The 17,150-nt window shown below is 42.9% G+C and overlaps 1 protein-coding gene and 1 pseudogene across 1 annotated transcript in view; one reads left to right on the top strand and one right to left on the bottom strand.

Annotated features, from left to right (window-relative positions):
* The window catches only part of IQGAP1 (IQ motif containing GTPase activating protein 1), a 116,566-nt gene that overhangs the window by 22,543 nt on the left and 76,873 nt on the right, over positions 1-17,150 (bottom strand). The window contains exons 16-26 of the mRNA XM_012463800.3: positions 12,335-12,425; positions 11,980-12,147; positions 10,876-11,018; positions 6,960-7,130; positions 6,175-6,258; positions 6,006-6,077; positions 5,840-5,909; positions 5,278-5,486; positions 2,728-2,883; positions 2,314-2,477; positions 1,660-1,884 (exon numbers count right to left, since the gene is read on the bottom strand). Coding sequence (XP_012319223.1) covers positions 1,660-1,884; positions 2,314-2,477; positions 2,728-2,883; positions 5,278-5,486; positions 5,840-5,909; positions 6,006-6,077; positions 6,175-6,258; positions 6,960-7,130; positions 10,876-11,018; positions 11,980-12,147; positions 12,335-12,425 — 1,553 coding nt within the window. The remainder of the gene's footprint in view (positions 1-1,659; positions 1,885-2,313; positions 2,478-2,727; positions 2,884-5,277; positions 5,487-5,839; positions 5,910-6,005; positions 6,078-6,174; positions 6,259-6,959; positions 7,131-10,875; positions 11,019-11,979; positions 12,148-12,334; positions 12,426-17,150) is intronic.
* LOC110569023 (BOS complex subunit NOMO3-like) lies at positions 15,865-17,129 on the top strand (annotated as a pseudogene).

Below are 17,150 nucleotides of genomic sequence, written 5' to 3'. Positions count from 1 at the left end.
TTTTTAAGTGGAGACAAGGTCTCCCTATGTTGCCCAGGCTGGTCTCAAAGGCCCAAAGGCTCAGATGAGCTCAAGCAATCCTCCCACCTCAGCCTGCCAAAGTGCTTGAATTACAGGCGTGAGCCACCATGCCTGGCGAGATAAGCCCTTTCAATGAGTCAGCAGAATTGCCTGGCATCCAGGAACATGGAAAGCAGAATTATGTAGAATAGTGTTATTCAAAGTGTGGACCAGTGCCAGTCTACAATCCAATCAAAGACAAAGAGAATGAGTCAGAATGCGAATTAATACACTGCTTCTTTCATTAAGAAAATCTTGCTATTAAAAAAACTATCAGTTAAACTAAACAGTGTGCACAGATGATTTTCCATTACTGGTCTGCAAACCACACTTCGAATAGCAACGGTGTGGAGAGCTGCTACTCCACCTATGCCCAGAGAGCTTCATGCATGATCTAACCCTACTCTACAACAAGAAAAATCCACAACAGACCATGCTGCTCACATCTCCATTTCCCATCCCTCTAGGTCCTTGCCCAAGATGAATAAAATCAGAAATGTTTTGACATTCTGAACTCCCTTTTCCCAGCATTACCCATATTTGATTGGCACACTTTTGCTTTCGATAAATTAATGTTGGTGGTTTACGCTACAGTCCTGACAGTTATCTCCCGTAATATGTTAATTTAGTTAGCCCAACTCTCAGTATTTCAGGGCAGCTCACCCCACACACCATTTTCTTGTTCCTTTAATAAAACACAGTGATCTCACCCAATCTGTACGAGCCTTCTCATTCAGTTGCATCCCTAGTTATGCCTTTTAGGTCCTAAACCCTCCACCTCAGAGTGTTCAGACATGAACACTCTGCACCTAGCTCTTAGTAAGGCTGGCTTCATCTTAGCCTTTAGGCCTCAGCTAAATGAAATTTTATCTTCTGGGATAGGCTTTCCCTAACCACCCTACCTATGTTAGCTCCCTCTTATAGTCTGCACTACAGAACCCTACATAAAACTCCATGAAACTTTCCTCAATGTTTAATTATACTTTTATTTCTATGTACCTGGTTGGTGTCTCTTCCACCCAATGACCTAAGAAGAGAGGGCAGGGGGCATGTCTATTTCACTCATCATTGCATTACTATATACATCTCTAACACAATGCCTGGCACACAGTAAGTACTCAATAAACATTTGTTAAATAAGTGAATTTATTATGAGGTCAACAACTTATAAAGCACGGTTTTCTAAAGAAAAACTATTTGAGGCTGGGCACGGTGGCTCACGCCTGTAATCCCAGCACTTTGGGAGGCTAAGTCAGATGAATCGCTTGAGGTCAGGAGTTCGAGACCTGCCTGGTCAACATGGCAAAACCCTGTCTCTACTAAAAATATAAAAATTAGACAGGTGTGGTCGCACGCCTGTAATCCCATCTACTTGGGAGGCTAAGGCATGAGAATTGCTTGAACCCAGGAGGTGGCGCTGCAGTGAGCCGAGGTCCTGCCACAGCATTTCAGCCTGAGCGACAAGAGTGAAACTCCATCTCAAAAGAAAATTTAAAAAAAGAAAAACTATTTGAACTAGTATTAGTTTATAAATAAAGAGGGTGGAAAAGAGAGAGAAAGAAAGTAACAACATAAAGAAAAGTGTTATGGTTATCATACCTTGCCTCTCCTGTCTGAGACTCCATCTGGTTAACCCAAGATTTGTAAATATCCACAGGATCAGTTTTGATGTTGAGAGATTTGTCATCCATAATTTCCTTCACGACTGGGGCCAAGATCTGTCTCAGGGCATTCTGGCCACGGGCACCACGGTTGAAACTTACAACCATTTTAATAACTGTAGGATTTCCTGTCACAATCTCTTGAATCTGATCTACCTTTGACCTATAAAACATCAGATAAAAATTTAAACTTGTCACAGAATCCATCAATTAAAAGATCCTTCCTGCTTAAAGATCCTATCTCGTAGAAACAGAGTTTCTCTTGAATCATTCCCCAGCACTCACAGAAGGTTCCTGTAGCTGTACACTGAATCATGGTCACGATTAGGTCCCCTACTAGAGAAAAATGCAAAATCTTTCTGTTGAGATCACTTTTTGAAATTATACCTTAATATAGAATGTTCCTAAAATTAATTTATCCCCTCCCTAGAAGCAGCAAGATTTTGTATTATTAAAAAATTAGATGCTTCTTTAAAGTAAGTTATTTTTCATAAAGTAATTGAGATCAAGAAAGGTCTGGAAGGCATTAATCTCAAACTGGGGCCGCTGTGATAGTGGGAAGGGCCTGTGCCCTGAGGAAATCTGTTCATACTTGATTTCCTCCTGGAGTGCTGTCTTAAAGAGCCGCAGAAGCAGGTACTCCTCTCGCTGGTTGGATGCATAGTTGTAGAGTGTGAAGATCACAGAGTCCATGAACTTGGTGGACTTGTTCTGGGGCATCTGAAAAATTAGCTTGGCCAGATAGGTGGGATTGGTCTGAAATAAAACCAAGGGATAAGTCATTTATAGGTAATATAAAAGCCGGCAAGATATATATTTATTCTTTAAAATTGAAGAACTAGAAGATACATGAGAAAAAAAATTAATAAATTAACATATTACAATGCCCGTCACTTACCCCTCAGTGGAAGTCAAAAATATTTCCAGAGAGATCGATAGGTAAGGTTTTCTTGTGGAAAAGTAAATTCGCTAAATTTTTATAACACTGATTCCAGGAGCCACTTACTTGCAATAAATAAAACAGGTGCTGGTAAGCTTCCAACTTCTCTCTCTTCTCCTTGCTCAAAGCCTTGAGACCTCCCTTCTGTTTATTTATCATCATCATATCAGACAATTGTTCCTTATTTTTTTTGGTAAGTTTTTTACTGTGGGAAACCACATCCTACAAACAAAAACCAATACACACATGAGAAAGCTTTCAAAGATGAACCTCTGGGCATTGTGGAAAGGTCTTGTAGCATGTGCAAACTCACATGACAGTCGACTGCACTGGTAGGTTCCCACTAAAGATTTTAAAACCACTACACTTTATCCTGTTTTCAGTACACCAATCAAATCCATTCCTATGTTCTGACAAAGAACCTGAGCCATAAGAATGTATACTGAATTAGGAAACCAACTTCTAGCAATCTATTATAAAAATAAGTCTTAAATACAATAAAAGCCACATATATATTGAAACATCACTTGCGATGTTATTTATAATAAACACTTGGTAAACAACCTAAATGTCAAATACCAGGGGGAAAAAAGGGGCAAATCATAGTATATCTTCTAACAATCTATTATGCTACTGTTAAAAATAGTATTTACGGCCCGGTGCAGTGGCTCACACCTGTAATCCCAGCACTTTGGGAGGCTGAGACAGGAGGATCACTTGAGCCCAAGAGTTCAAGACCAGCCTGGAAAACACAGAGAGATCCCATCTCTTACAAAAATAAAATAATTAGCCAGGTGTGGTGGCAAGCACTGTCCTAGCTACTTGAGAGGCTGAAGTGGGACAATCACTCGAACCCAGGAGGTTGAGGTTGCAGTGAGCCATGATCATGCCACTGCACTCCAGCCTGGGGTACAGAAGGAGACTCTGTCTCAAAAAATAAAATGATGTATGACTATTTATCATAGGGAAAGAGTCTTATCCTCTGATACGAAGTAAGAATATAAGATACAAAATGAGTGTGGTAGGTGAAATTAGGGGAAGACATTTATCTTCTTTTCTCTATCAAAATTTTGTCTATTAAGTTATTTTATGTCTTGTCTAACTTTTTTTTGAGACAGAGTTTCGCTCTGTCACCCTGTCTGGGGTGCAGTGGTGCAATCTTGGCTCACTGTAACCTCTGCCTCCCAGGTTCAAGCAATTCTAACACCTCAACCTCTCGAGTAGCTGAGATTACAGGCATGTGCCACCATATCCAGTTAATTTTTTGTATTTTTTTTTTTAGATGGAGTCTCACACTGTTGCTGGGCAGGAGTGCAATGGCACAATCTAGGTTCACTGCAACCTCCACCTCCCGGGTTCAAGCAATTCTCCAGCTTCAGCCTCCCAAAGTGCTGGGATTACAGGCGCGAGCCACTGCGCCCAGCCAATTTTTTGTATTTTTAGTAGAGATGGAGTTTCACCATGTTGGCCAGGCTGGTCTCAAACTCCTGGCTTCAAGTGATCCGCCCTCCTCAGCCTCCTTAAGTGCTAGGATTACAGGCATGAGCTACAACGCCCGGCCTTTTTTTTAAATTCCTGAGACAGTCTCACTCTGTTGCCCAGGCTGGAGTGCAGTGGCGTGATCTCGGCTCACTGCAAACTCTGCCTTCTGGGTTCAAGCCATTTTCCTGCCTCAGCATCCTGAGTAGCTGGAATTACAGGCACACACCACCACACCCGGCTAATTTTTGTATTTTTAGTAGAGACAGGGTTTCACCATGTTGGCCAGGATGGTCTCGATCTCTTGACCTCATAATCTGCCTGCCTTGGCCTCCCAAAGTGCTGTGATTACAGATGTGAGCCATCATGCCTGACCTGTCTTACATAACTTTCAAAAAAGCTTACAGCAGCCAGGCACGGTAGCTCATGCCTGTAATCTCAGCACTTTGGTAGGCTTATGTGGATAGATCACTTGAGGCCAGGAGTTCGAGACCAGCCTGGCAAACATGGTGAAACCCCATCTCTACTAAAAATGCAAAAAAGGCAGGTGTCGTGGCTCATGCCTGTAATCCCAGCACTTTGGGAGGCTGAGGCAGGTGGATCACCTGAGGTCAGGACCTCAAAACCAGTCTACCAACATGGTGAAACACTGTCTCTACTAAAAATACAAAAATTAGCAAGGCATCGTGGCATGTACCTGTAATTCCTGCTACCTAGGAGGCTGAGGCAGAAGAATCACTGAACCCATGAGGTAGAGGCTGTAGTGAGCCAAGATTACGCCACTGCACTTTAGCCTGGGCGACAAGCAAAACTCTGTCTCAAAACAAAAACAAAAGCAAAAACGATTAGCCAGGTGTAGTGTCCTGTGCCTGTAACCCCAGCTACTTAGGAGGCTGACACAGGAGAATCGCTTGAACCTGGGAGGCAGAGGTTGCAGTGAGCTGAGATCACACCACTGCACTCCAACCTGGGCAACACAGTGAGACTCTGTCAAAAAAACAAAAACAAAAAACAAAACCTTATAGCAGTAGCTGAGAAAAAAGTCAGGCTCCACCCTCCCCACCAGTTAGAAAGGAGAATCCAGGGGTTACAAACAGGATAAAGTGTTCCAAGGTCCCCACTGGCACTGGGCCATACCTGCAATGTAATCTTATTTTTCACTAGCAGTCCAATTTTGATATCCATGAGATTGAGGTCATTCTCCAGCTGCTGGTTAGAACGAATGAGGGTGATAACCTCTTCCCGCATCTTCATAAGGTCAAGCTCCTCCTGAAAATCCTGGTCACTTTGGTCCAGCAGGTGGACAAATTTTCGGACCACAATCATAGGGGGATCCTCAGCATTGACTGACAGAAAGTATGCATCAGACAAAGAATGGGTTACCAGAAAAAGTACTATGTCTCAGAAAATAGCATTGTCTTGACAAAGTAGTTCTATTCACACACAATTATTTTTGAGATATGCTAAGACAACTATCACGTACAATCTTCTGTGTCTGGCTATTACTATGTTATGATAAAAGCTAATTCAACAAGCAACAAGACACCTAGCCACATGTTAGCAAAGGGGCTCACATCACAGGTCACACTCTCTACCCCAAGCCTTGCCTCAGGACAACAAAAAAGGTCCATGGAGAAGACCCAGAACCTGGTGGCTCTTAGCCACTGCCTCAACTTTTCACAAGGAGCCAGTTACTCACTGAGAGTCTTGTAGTCATCTCGAGCTTTGTTGGCCCGAATAAAAGCCTGGATTTTGATAATGTCGTTTATCTAAGGAACAAAAAAGAAGAAATTCCTCTGCTCATCTGTCTACCAAAAATACGGCCAAACCACTCCTAAAGGCCCTTATGATCCATGGGTACTCACGTGGTCCCGGAAGTACTGCAGGCGATCTCGATAGCGCTTTCTAGCTTGGTGCATCCTTGCCAGGGACTGAATCTGTGGAAAGGGGATCCTGGAAATTAGAAGAGTCCTTCATCGCAACACGTGTTACACCTGCGCCCCTCATGGAGAAACCTTGCTCAGGCCACCATACCTTTACAACTTCATCTTTGTGGGAGCGCAGGTAAGTTAATCGATCTTGATATGCCTTCTTCTGCTTGTATCCTCTCCACTGGGACTGAAACCATCAAATATTACAGAGAACATATTACTTCCCAAGCATCAATGGAAGTTAAAAAATTTTTCATCTTGATATATGATCCAAGTGCAATTTCATCACGACATTTTAGAAAGGACCATTTCCAGCAGTGACAGGGGACAAGGGCACGGGCCATTCCTCCACCGGAAGAACACGATGGCTACATTCTACTTCCCTGACATCAGCACAGCCCTGCATGCCTTTTACAGTCCAGCCATACAACTTCATTTACTGGCTTCTTACACCAAATCAGGTGAGGAAGATAAGATACAATGGGGTATTCCCCTTTTATAGATGGGGAAACAAACTTGGAGATTCATCACTGTCTGGCAGCAGTGCAGCCATCACTCCTAAGTCAGAATTCTTTCCAGGACATTGTGCTACCTTGTCAATGAAGCAAAACCACAGTTGTTTCCCTCAAGGTTCAAATCTTACAGAAAGGTACAGTCTTAGAAGAAGAGAGGAAGAGGTGCCCAAGAACTGCCACTGTGCCACCATTAAACACCAGAAGGCACACTACACTTATATGGTAGTAAAGAGGAGGTACCTGTCAAAGGAAAGAGAAGACTAAGAGGCCAGAACTCAAAAAACACACTCAGACAGTTAATGGTGAGAGCTGACTATTTATTACCCCTGCTCTAGATGCCCACTTGCTATCTGTGTGATAGGTTCTGAAATACCTGAATGCAGGTGATGGCAGGGATTTGTTTCTTCAGGAAATTCATCCTGGATCGGAATTCCTGTCGAACTAAGTATCCACGGCAGCGGGCCTGCAGCCTGGTGATCAGGCCTTCATTGGCCAGCCACAGCTGTTCTCGGTTATATGCAGCCGTCACTCCAGAGATGGAACTCTGAAAAAGCAGTGGTCACATTCAAAGACAATCACAAGCAAGAACGGATGCAGGTTTTCGCAAAGTATCACCCACAGCACACAAGCTAACACCCCCTGCTTCCTAGGTCCATACCAGATTGTATGGACTTAAGTAAAGGGAATGAAGCCCTCAGGTCTCTTTTTCAGGACCAGGTTGTTCTCACACACCTCCTCCCACCTAGAAAACATTTCATAAACAAAAACTTGATCTTCTTTTACTTCATATATCATCTCATTTATCCACCTATCCAACACTGACTAGGCTGGGCACTGTGCTGGCTGATCTGGGGTCACTGCAGACAAGAACAGAGTAACAGGTATCCAATAGGGCTGTGTGCCAAGTACCAAGGGACCCCTAGAATGTTACAATATAGGACATCCCAGAGGGAGAGGCCAGAGGTGAGTACAGAAAGCTGCATCTCCAGGCAGACTGCAAATGGCAGGCAGATTGCAAAAGCAGCCTAGAGGGTTCGGACTGTTACTAAAGATACTGGAGAGCCAGGAAACTTTCAAGCAGAGGAATAAAACAATCAGCTGTTTATTATTTATTTTAGTGATAAGGTCTCGTTCTGTCACCCAGGCTGGAGTGCAGTGGTGTGATCTCAGCTTGCTGCAGCCTCAAATTCCTCAGTTCAAGCAATCCTCCCACTTCATGTCCTGAGTAATTGAGGCTACAAGCACACTGCCACACCTAATTTTAATTTTTTAAAAAATATTTTTTGTAGAGATGAGTTCTCATATTGTCCAAGCTGGAGATTATTTTTAGAAAAATACTATTAGGAAAGTAAGAGAGTAGAGTGAGGAGAGACCACATGGGTGAAATAAATGCTGCTATTGTGATGCAAGTGAGCGATGACCTAAGCTTGAACAAGGCTAGCAGCAATGGGAATGATTAGTAAGAACATCTGGTTATCTATCCAATATCCACCTTCTCCTCCAGAGCCTTGATTTTATTTTTTTTTCTGGGCAACACTGTCTGCACTTAAAAGACTCCAGAGCGGCTGGGGAGGATGGCTCACACCTGTAATCCCAGCACTTTGGGAGGCCAAGGCGGGTGGATCACCTGAGGTCGGGAGTTTGAGACTAGCTTGAACAACAAGGAGAAACTCAGTCTCTACTAAAATTACAAAAATTAGCCAGGCATGGTGGCGCATGCCTGTAGTCCCAGCTACTCGGGAGGCTGCGGCTGAAGAATCACTTGAACCGGGAGGCGGAGGCTGCAGTGAGTCGAGATTGTGCCATGGCACTCCAGCCTGGGCAACAAGAGCAAAACTTCGTCTCAAAAAAAAAGAAAGAAAGAAAAAAAAGACTCCATGAGCTAGAGAGAGATCATGTGCTGTGAGCAGTAGTAGCATGGCAAGACCTTTGGGAAAGCTCCACGAGACAGACGGCTGGCAGCATGCCTTCTTTACTTTCCTTCCCCTTCTTCCTACTTCTGCCTGGACTGCTAATTTGCTAGTCAAAGCTCCACGCTGTCATTGTAGGTAACAAGGTGACCTTGAGAATGGAAGCCACATGCTAAGAAGGACAGAGCGCAAAGACTGAAGATGATACCATGGAGCCACATCTTCCCTGGACTGCTGAACTGCAGAATCATTTCATGTGAGATAAAAATACACTCTTATACACTATTGCAGGCTCTGATTTTTTCCTGTTAAACTGTGTCTGAGGTGTCTGCTGGACTTCTGGACTACAAAAGGAAGGGCAAAAACCTGCTGGTGAGGAAAAGGGCTAACGTCTGGAGGAACAGATTTATGAGTCACAAGCACAAAGGTAAGAGCTGAAGCCATAGGCTTGAAAGAGATCACTCAGGAAGAATGTGTAGTAGAGAAGAGGGCCAACGGAATCTTCATATAATTCAAGCAGAGGTAGAGAAAGGAAGGTAGCATGAGATGTTAAGAAGGGACACTCACAAGTAGGAGAATCAGAAGAGAATTGTATGGGAGAAGCCAAAGGAATTGAAGATTTGAGGAAGAGACTTTTGACAAGTCAAATATGATAAGCACTCAGAAATGAATCTGGCAATAAAAAGGTTATTGATGAATTCTAAAATAAGAGCTTTACTAAGTAAAAGCTGGACAGGAAACCACATTGCTGTGAGCTAGGAAGTGGATAGTAACAGAGACTGAATTAGTGATGGGCAGACTAACTTTCAAAGCCCTTACGAAGAGTATGAATGTAGATGAGGCTGGATCAGGGAAATTCTATGGGCTTTAAAAACATTTTGTATTATTATTTTTCCAAAGATGTGGGAATTAAAGACGCTTAAGTATGTAGACTGCTATTTAAAATGTAGTCCTTGAGCCAGCAGCATCAGCAACACCTGGAAGCCTGTCAGAAACACAGATTTTTCTCAGACCCCATCCTAGAATCAGAGTACCAAGTAAAAACTTAAAGTGCTCAATAGTCCATCAATGACAATGTAAGTCCTCATTCGAGAAAGTACTGCAAACTTAGAAGTTCACCTTAAAAACTAGTAGGGGGCATAGACAAGTACGAATGTGACTAAAATTCAAATCAAGTACATTAAATTCTGAATGAATACAAAATTCTTTGGGAGCGTCAAAAGAAGATGGAGGGGGTAAGGAAAGGAAATTTTCAAGTTTCATAGAGGAGGTGACTTAAGATGGGTGTGCTTGGAGGACTGAATTTTTAAATTAAATTTTATTTTTTCTGAGACAGGGTTTTGCTCTGTTGCCCAGGCTGGAGTGCAATGGTGTGATCATGGCTCATTGCAGCTTTGAGCTCCCGGGCTCAACTGATCCTCCCCTCTCATCCTCCCAAGTAGCTGGAATCACAGACACACACCACCACATCCAGCTAATTTTTGTATTTTGCCCAGGCTGGTCTCAAACTCCTGGGCTCAAGAAATCTTTTTGCTTTGGCCTCCCAAAGTGCTGGGATTGCTCGTGTGAGCCCAGCCTGAATTTTTTTTTTCTTTTTTTTTTAATACCACGAATCAGTACAAAGGGAAGGACAGAATTTTGACAGCTATAGATGGCAGGGGAGAGACATTTCATGACAGCAGAGACTTTGTTTTGTTCATGGCTATATCCTCATTGCTTACAAGAGTACCTGCTACATTTAAGGAGGTATTAAATAAATAACTGTTGAATGGGCTGGGTGTGCTGGCTCACGCCTATAATCCTAGCACTTTGGGAGGCTGAGGCAGGAGAACCACTTTAATCCAGGGAGGTGGAGGTTGTGGTGAGCTGAGACTGTGCCACTGCATTCCAGCCTGGGTGACACAGGGAGACTCAAAAACAAACAAACAAACAAAAAACTGTTGAATAGAATAGCATAAGCAAAGAAACAGAAGATGAAAATGTACTTTAAAAGCCCTACGAAATGCTAACTTAATTTGAAAGTGCAGGTTGTAGCTAATACAATTTGTGGAATAGTCAGAACAGAGACTGAAAATATAAACTGGGAGAGATTAAAGTAGTTGTATTTAATGAGGAGGCAACTTTTCATTTTTCTTTTCTGGATCATCTAAGTTTTCTTAGCACACGGTTTATATCACTCGATTCTATAATTCAGATGTTTTACTAATTCAGGCCATAGTCATTCCCCCAACCACTACAAAAAAAATTACTGCAAAACAGTTCATTACATAACCTCAGTTTTAATCTAGGGTCTCTGACCACATGCTCTGTTCCTCTTAATTAATATTATAGCTTGAAAACACTTTCTCTCAGCCTCTTAAGCGAAGAAAAGTGACCTACCTGGATCTCCTCCCGAGAAAGCTGCATAGAATTTTGCACAAAATTTGGGGGTTCATCCCATCCTCCTTCCTGGGTCTCCAGATTGTGGTAATAATAATATCCGCCTTTCACCCAGTGCTTCACCCACTTGCTGTCATTATCTCCTGGCAGAAAATAAAGGAAAGATAGAAGACACCCAGAGACACACTCCCGAGCTGTAAGTCCAGGACTGCAGGATTATTACAGTCAGGTCTCAGAGTCTAAATGAAGACCACTCAAAAGCTGCTCCTTGGATCTGTGAGAGTAAAGGGGCATCCTAAGCTCCCATTAAATTATGGCTTTGTAATGTCTAATTTAGCTCATTTATGTCTATAATATAAGAAGAAAATACCTATGAAGTCTAATTATGGAATTAACCATGATTAACTTTGTTCATTCCAAAGCCCATGTGTTTAAACAAATTTGCAACCATTCAGCCTCTCCAGTTTTTCCATTTTTAAAAGTCCATAAAATGGGACAAGAAATCTTATTTCTCTCTCTCTTTCTACAAACTACTTTTAATTGCCTATAGGCTTAATCAGAGCTACTGCTACTCTGTGAAAGATAGTCAGATATTTTGATCTTTCCCACATTCTCAAAATTGGCCTTATTAACATAGCTGTCCACAAAGGGGGAAAAAAGATATTTTCAAAAATAGGAATTTTATCTCCTTTAAAATGAGCCTAAGGCCGGGTGTGGTGGCTCACGCCTGTAATCCCAGCATTTTGGGAGGCCAAGGCGGGCGTATCACAAGGTCAGTAGATCGAGACCATCCTGGTCAACATGGTGAAACCCCGTCTCTATTAAACTACAAAAAATTAGCTGGGCGTGGTGGTGCGCACCTGTAGTCCCAGCTACTCGAGGGCTGAGGCAGGGGAATTGCTTAAACCTGGGAGGTGGAGGTTGCAATGAGCTGAGATTGTGCCACTGCACTCTAGCCTGGTGACAGAGCAAGACTCTGTCTCAAAAAAAAAAAGAGCCTAAGTACTGTACGTCTACACACTAAAAGGTCTTTCCTCACAGCTTATCCCTCTCTTCTACTCAAGGGTTAGCTTCAGGGCACAAAAGTATTATCCCAGAACTCACCTGCTGCCTGTTTTTTCTTCTTGGCTTCAGCAAGGTCACTCTGGTAAGTTTCACCACATTCAGGGATGACTCCATATAAGCCAACATCAGGGGAACGAAGGGCACTCAGTGTTTTGCCAACATCACCACTTTCTACTGCCTCATTAATGGCAAAGATTCCTAAGGCAACTATTCCGGGAAAGAATTGTTACCAGAATAGTTTATAAAGTGCCTAAATTCACACACTGGTTCACCTACCTATATCTGCTGGCAAATTGTTCCCGCATACCTATCTTGGTCAAGCTGAATACTGAGATATGGAGCACCTTGTCACCCCAGCCTCCACCAAAACAGAAACAAAACAGGTTATACATACACTTCTGTGCTTCTTGGGTGTCTTTGTTGGACTGCCAGATTCCACCTTGAATTTCATCCAACCATAGCACAGCTGACTCATCCTGGGTTTCCTACATATCATTAAAAGCAAAACAATATTGAAGTCACAAAATCGGGGTACATATAATATACACGTGATAGGAGGGCTTCTCAGACTCAATTAAATTTGGAAGAACAGGTTTAAAAAATATGAGACACATGGGTTAGTCAAATGGAAGAAGCAGGCATCAAAAAACTGGTAAAAGGTTGGGTGCAGTGACTCGCACCTGTAATCCAACACTTTGGGAAGCTGAGGTAAGTGGAATGCTTGAGCCCAGGAGTTCAAGACCAGCCTGGGCAACATACGGAGATCCTGTTTCTCTTAAAAATTAGACAGGCATGGCGGTACATGCCTATAGTACTGGCTACTAGGGAGGCTGAGGCAGAAGGACTGCTTGAGCCCAGGAGGTTAGGCTGCAGTGAGCCATGTTCTCATCACTGCCCTCTAGCCTGGGCAACAGAGTAAGACCCCGTCTCCAAAAACAAACAAACAAACAAATTTGTAAAGGTCATAAGCTAAAGGGAAACGGCTCAGATGTAGGTGAAAATTATACAAAGATGAATTTAAGTGGTTCAGGAGGTCATGAACAGCTAGATGGGGCAAGAGGCCCAGACAGACTGGGAAGGGGTCCACGGACTTTAACGACATGGGCTAGGGTATATATATATATATGAATATACAACAATAGTCTGAGGAAGTCAATGTTCTTTAAGACTGTCAAGTCTTATTTTAACCAGAACCTTTGAATTATCACATTTAAAGCCAGGAGTCACTACAGGCAATCTACATTTCTCGCCAGCTGATACTCTAAAACTTGAATGTTAAATCAGTTACTGGGAACTTAAAGGTACATTTTCACACAGAAACATATTGAATATTGTGATTACTTTCCTTAGTACAGCTAACAAAAGCCTCACAGTATAGTCTGAGTTGACTATTGGGGACAGAGATGATGTATGATGTACTGGAGGTGACTTACTTTCCTCTTCCTAAATTTGTTTAGACAATTTTCTTTTTTAAAAGAGCTTGTTGGTGATCATTTGCTCTGAATGACCTTTTAAATAGAATTAGATTAGTAGAAATATCTTCCTTTAGTATCTTCCAATTTTCAAGAATGTGTCTGCTGGCCGGGCATGGTGGCTCACACCTGTAATCCTAGCATTTTGGGAGGCTGAGGCAGGCGGATCACCTGAGGTCAGGAGTTCAAGACCAGCCTGGCCAACATGGCGAAACCCCGTTTCTGCTAAAAATGCAAAAATTAGCCGGGCATGGTGGCACGTGCCTGTAATCCCAGCTGGTGTGCAATGGCACAATCTTGGCTCACTGCAACCTCCATCTCCTGTGTTCAAGCGATTCTCCTGCCTCAGCCTCCTGAATAGCTGGGATTATAGGCGCACACCACCACACCTAGCTCATTTTTGTATTTTTAGTAGAGACAGGGTTTTGCCATGTTGGCCAGGCTGGTCTCAAACTCCTGACCTCAAGTGATCTGTCTGCCTTGACCTCCTAAAGTGCTCGGATTATAGGCGTGAGCCACCACACATGGCCTAAGTCATTAATAGTCTTAGTTATAAAGAGTTCCGGAGGATCCCTGATGTCCATGTCCTACATTCAGACTTTACTACTCATGACTAGTAATCCACTTTTATCAAGAGTTCCACAAGCACTAAATTTAAATGAAGAGAGAAGTGACATCAATGAAAATGGTAAAGATCTCTTAAAATCCTCTCCACCATGAAACACACACACACACATACACACACACACCCCACTGGCAAACAATCACCAGCATCAGTTTTTCTTTCTTTTTTTTTTGACACGGAGAGTTTCACTCTTGTTGCCCAGGCTGGAATGCAGTGGCATGATCTCGGCTCACTGCAACCTCTGCCTCCCGGGTTCAAGCGATTATCCTGCCTCAGCCTCCAAAGTAGCTGGGATTACAGGTGCCTGCCACCATGCCCGGCTAATTTTTTGTATTTCTAGTAGAGATGGGGTTTCGCCATGTTGGACAGGCTGTTCTCGAATTCCTGGCCTCAGGTGATCTGCCTGCCTTGGCCTCTCAAAGCGCTGGGATTACAGGCATGAGACACTGTGCCCGGCCTTTTTTTTTTTTAAAGACAGGGTCTTGCTTTGTCACCCAGGCTGGAGTGCAGTGGCACAATCTTGGCTCACTGAAACCTCGGCCCCTCAGGCCCAAGTGATCCATCTCAGCGTCCCAAATGCCTGTCACCACAGGTGCACACCACCATGTCCAGCTAATATTTTTATTTCTTGTAAAGACAAGGTTTTACCATTTTGCTCAGGCTGGTCTCAAATTCCTGGACTCAAGCTATCCACCCGCCTTGGCCTTCCAACGTGCTGGGATTACAAACATGAGCCACTGCACCTGGCCAGTTTTTTCAATAAGATAGAGATTAACCAAAGGCTTGCAGAAATTGGAGTGTATTCAAGAAAAACAGCTGAAACTCAGTAAGAACAATGAGTTCTGTGGTGCTTAAAACTGCCCTATTCCAATCTGCCCCTCCTACCACCCCTTCAAAGCCCCATTCCCAGAGAACAGTCATTAGCTGACCTGTTCAGAACTCACACTCGCAAGGCTTTCTTTATTTGACCTGACCAAGAGCTCATCCACTGCAAATAGCCTTTTTTCCAGGAGCATTTGTCAAAAACATTAAGGATAACAGTTTAGGCAAACAAAAGACTAACTAAAAACCTTATAAGGAAGAGCTGGAGAATGAGATGTTCGTGGTGAGTTCTGACAACTTGACATATTCCTGGATGGGATCTAGGGGGCAACAGTGCATGTGTGGGCTTTGCACATGCTCAGAAAACATCTGATAAAGCTCCAAGCTGTCACCTCTGGCTGACCTTGAGGCTCTGGGCAAGTATGAAGTGGGGGTTAAAGCAGAACTGCCAACTGCCTGGCCTAGTGTTGAAGGTGTGCCCCAACACGCACACAGAGCCCCCCAGCAAAGATCTGCCTTACTGGTTCTAGGCACTGAAGGAAACTCTTTTTAATCATCAGCTGACCACTAACTACCAAGCAGAGACTTCAATGGATGGATATGACCAAGAATACAGACTTTACAGAAAAATCAGTAAACCACAAACAGTGACAAGAACAAACCCTCAAGAGAGGGTGGAATCTGATTTCCACGGCTGCCACACTTTATTATTAAAGTGTTTAGTTTAAAAAAAATTATAAGACATGCAATGAACCAAGAAAGCAGATCTACACATAGGGGGAAAAAGCAGACAACAGAAATTATCCCTAAGGAAGCGCCAAGTTGGGCTTCTAGACAAAGACTTAAATCAGCTATTTTCAATCTGTGCAAAGAACTAAAGGAAACCACGTCTACTGAAGTATGAGAATATCTCACCAAATAAAGAATATCAATAAAGAGATAGAAATTAATTTTTAAATAGCATATCAAAAAATGAAATTCTGGAGTTGAAATGTACAATAACAAATGAAAAATTCACTAGAGGGACTCAACAGCAAATCTGAGCAAGCAGAAAATAGAATAAGCAAACTTGAAGATATTTTATTTTTAATTTTAACGTCAATTGCCATTATCCAGTCTGAGGATCAGTAAGAAAAAAGAATGAAGGAAAATAGACAAAGCCTCTAATCATAACCAACATATGCCTAGAAGGCAAGGAGAGAGAAATGGGCAGAAATAATACTTAAAGAAAATCTGTGATAGACCTATAACAAGTATAGAGAGGGGACTTGGGAATCAAAAACTATGCCACAGGCAGTCAGATCTGTTTTCAGAAGGCCAGATTCACGCAGAGTTGGAAGGAGTCAAGACTGTCAGTGAAAAGGGGGCGAGTTCACCCCGATCACAGTCTTTACTGATGACAAAGGTGTCAACAGTGTCGGCCTTCTGCACAGTGACCTCACAGAGAGAGAGTTATGTTCTGACTATGGTGGAAGGAATCATATGCCTTGGCAAGCATAAGCTCTGACACAGAAGCTCAAGATGACCAGCCTTTCCCTAGGCTCCTCTTATCCCTTAGCAGTGGTGTGTTATTTTTCCAACCTCTTGACTCAAGACAATGGCATTCTGACAGTCTCAAACCTGAGCCCTGGCCAGTATTACTTCCAACCCATGATGAAAGAATTTCAGTTTGAGCCATTCTCACAAATGATCAAGGTGCAGGAAGGCCAGAGGCTGAAGATCACCATCACGGGGTATGGAACCACCTACAGGTGCTATGGCATGGAGTCTTCTTTAAATGGAGAACCCGAACAGGGTATTGCAGTGGAAGTGGTGGGCCACAATGACTATAGCATTCACAGAGAAGACACCATGACAGATGAAGAGGGCAGGTTCAAATTACAGAGATTGCTGCTGTGATGTATGCACCAATTTCCATCAGGTGGTTGAGGCTGAGAATAATGACACTGATGATGTAAACATTATAGTTTTCTGGTAGATTAATCAACTTGACAAGTAGAAATGTGATCACTTCCTCTGAGTACCTTCCTACATTATGTGTAAAACTTTACAGAAGCAAAAACCTCACTCGACAATCCAATTCAGATGGTCTCCCTTGGTCAGTCCGCTTCTTCCACTTCCCCCAGACGCACAGAGACAGTGAGAGAATCATGTTGTTTCCAGATTCCACACTCCCCAGATCCTAGTATGACCATGGCTTGCCTCAAGTTTCTTTAACTGCAGTGGACTACCATAAATATAACACTTTGATTTTTTTTTTTTTTTTTTGAGACGGAGTTTTGCTCTTGTTA

Source organism: Aotus nancymaae, unplaced genomic scaffold (assembly GCF_030222135.1).
Source record: "Aotus nancymaae isolate 86718 unplaced genomic scaffold, 86718_ANA_hifiasm-v0.15.2.pri h1tg000014l, whole genome shotgun sequence".
NCBI lineage: Eukaryota > Metazoa > Chordata > Mammalia > Primates > Aotidae > Aotus > Aotus nancymaae.
Note: the sequence above shows the minus strand (reverse complement) of the source record. Positions and strands in the feature narration are given on the sequence as shown.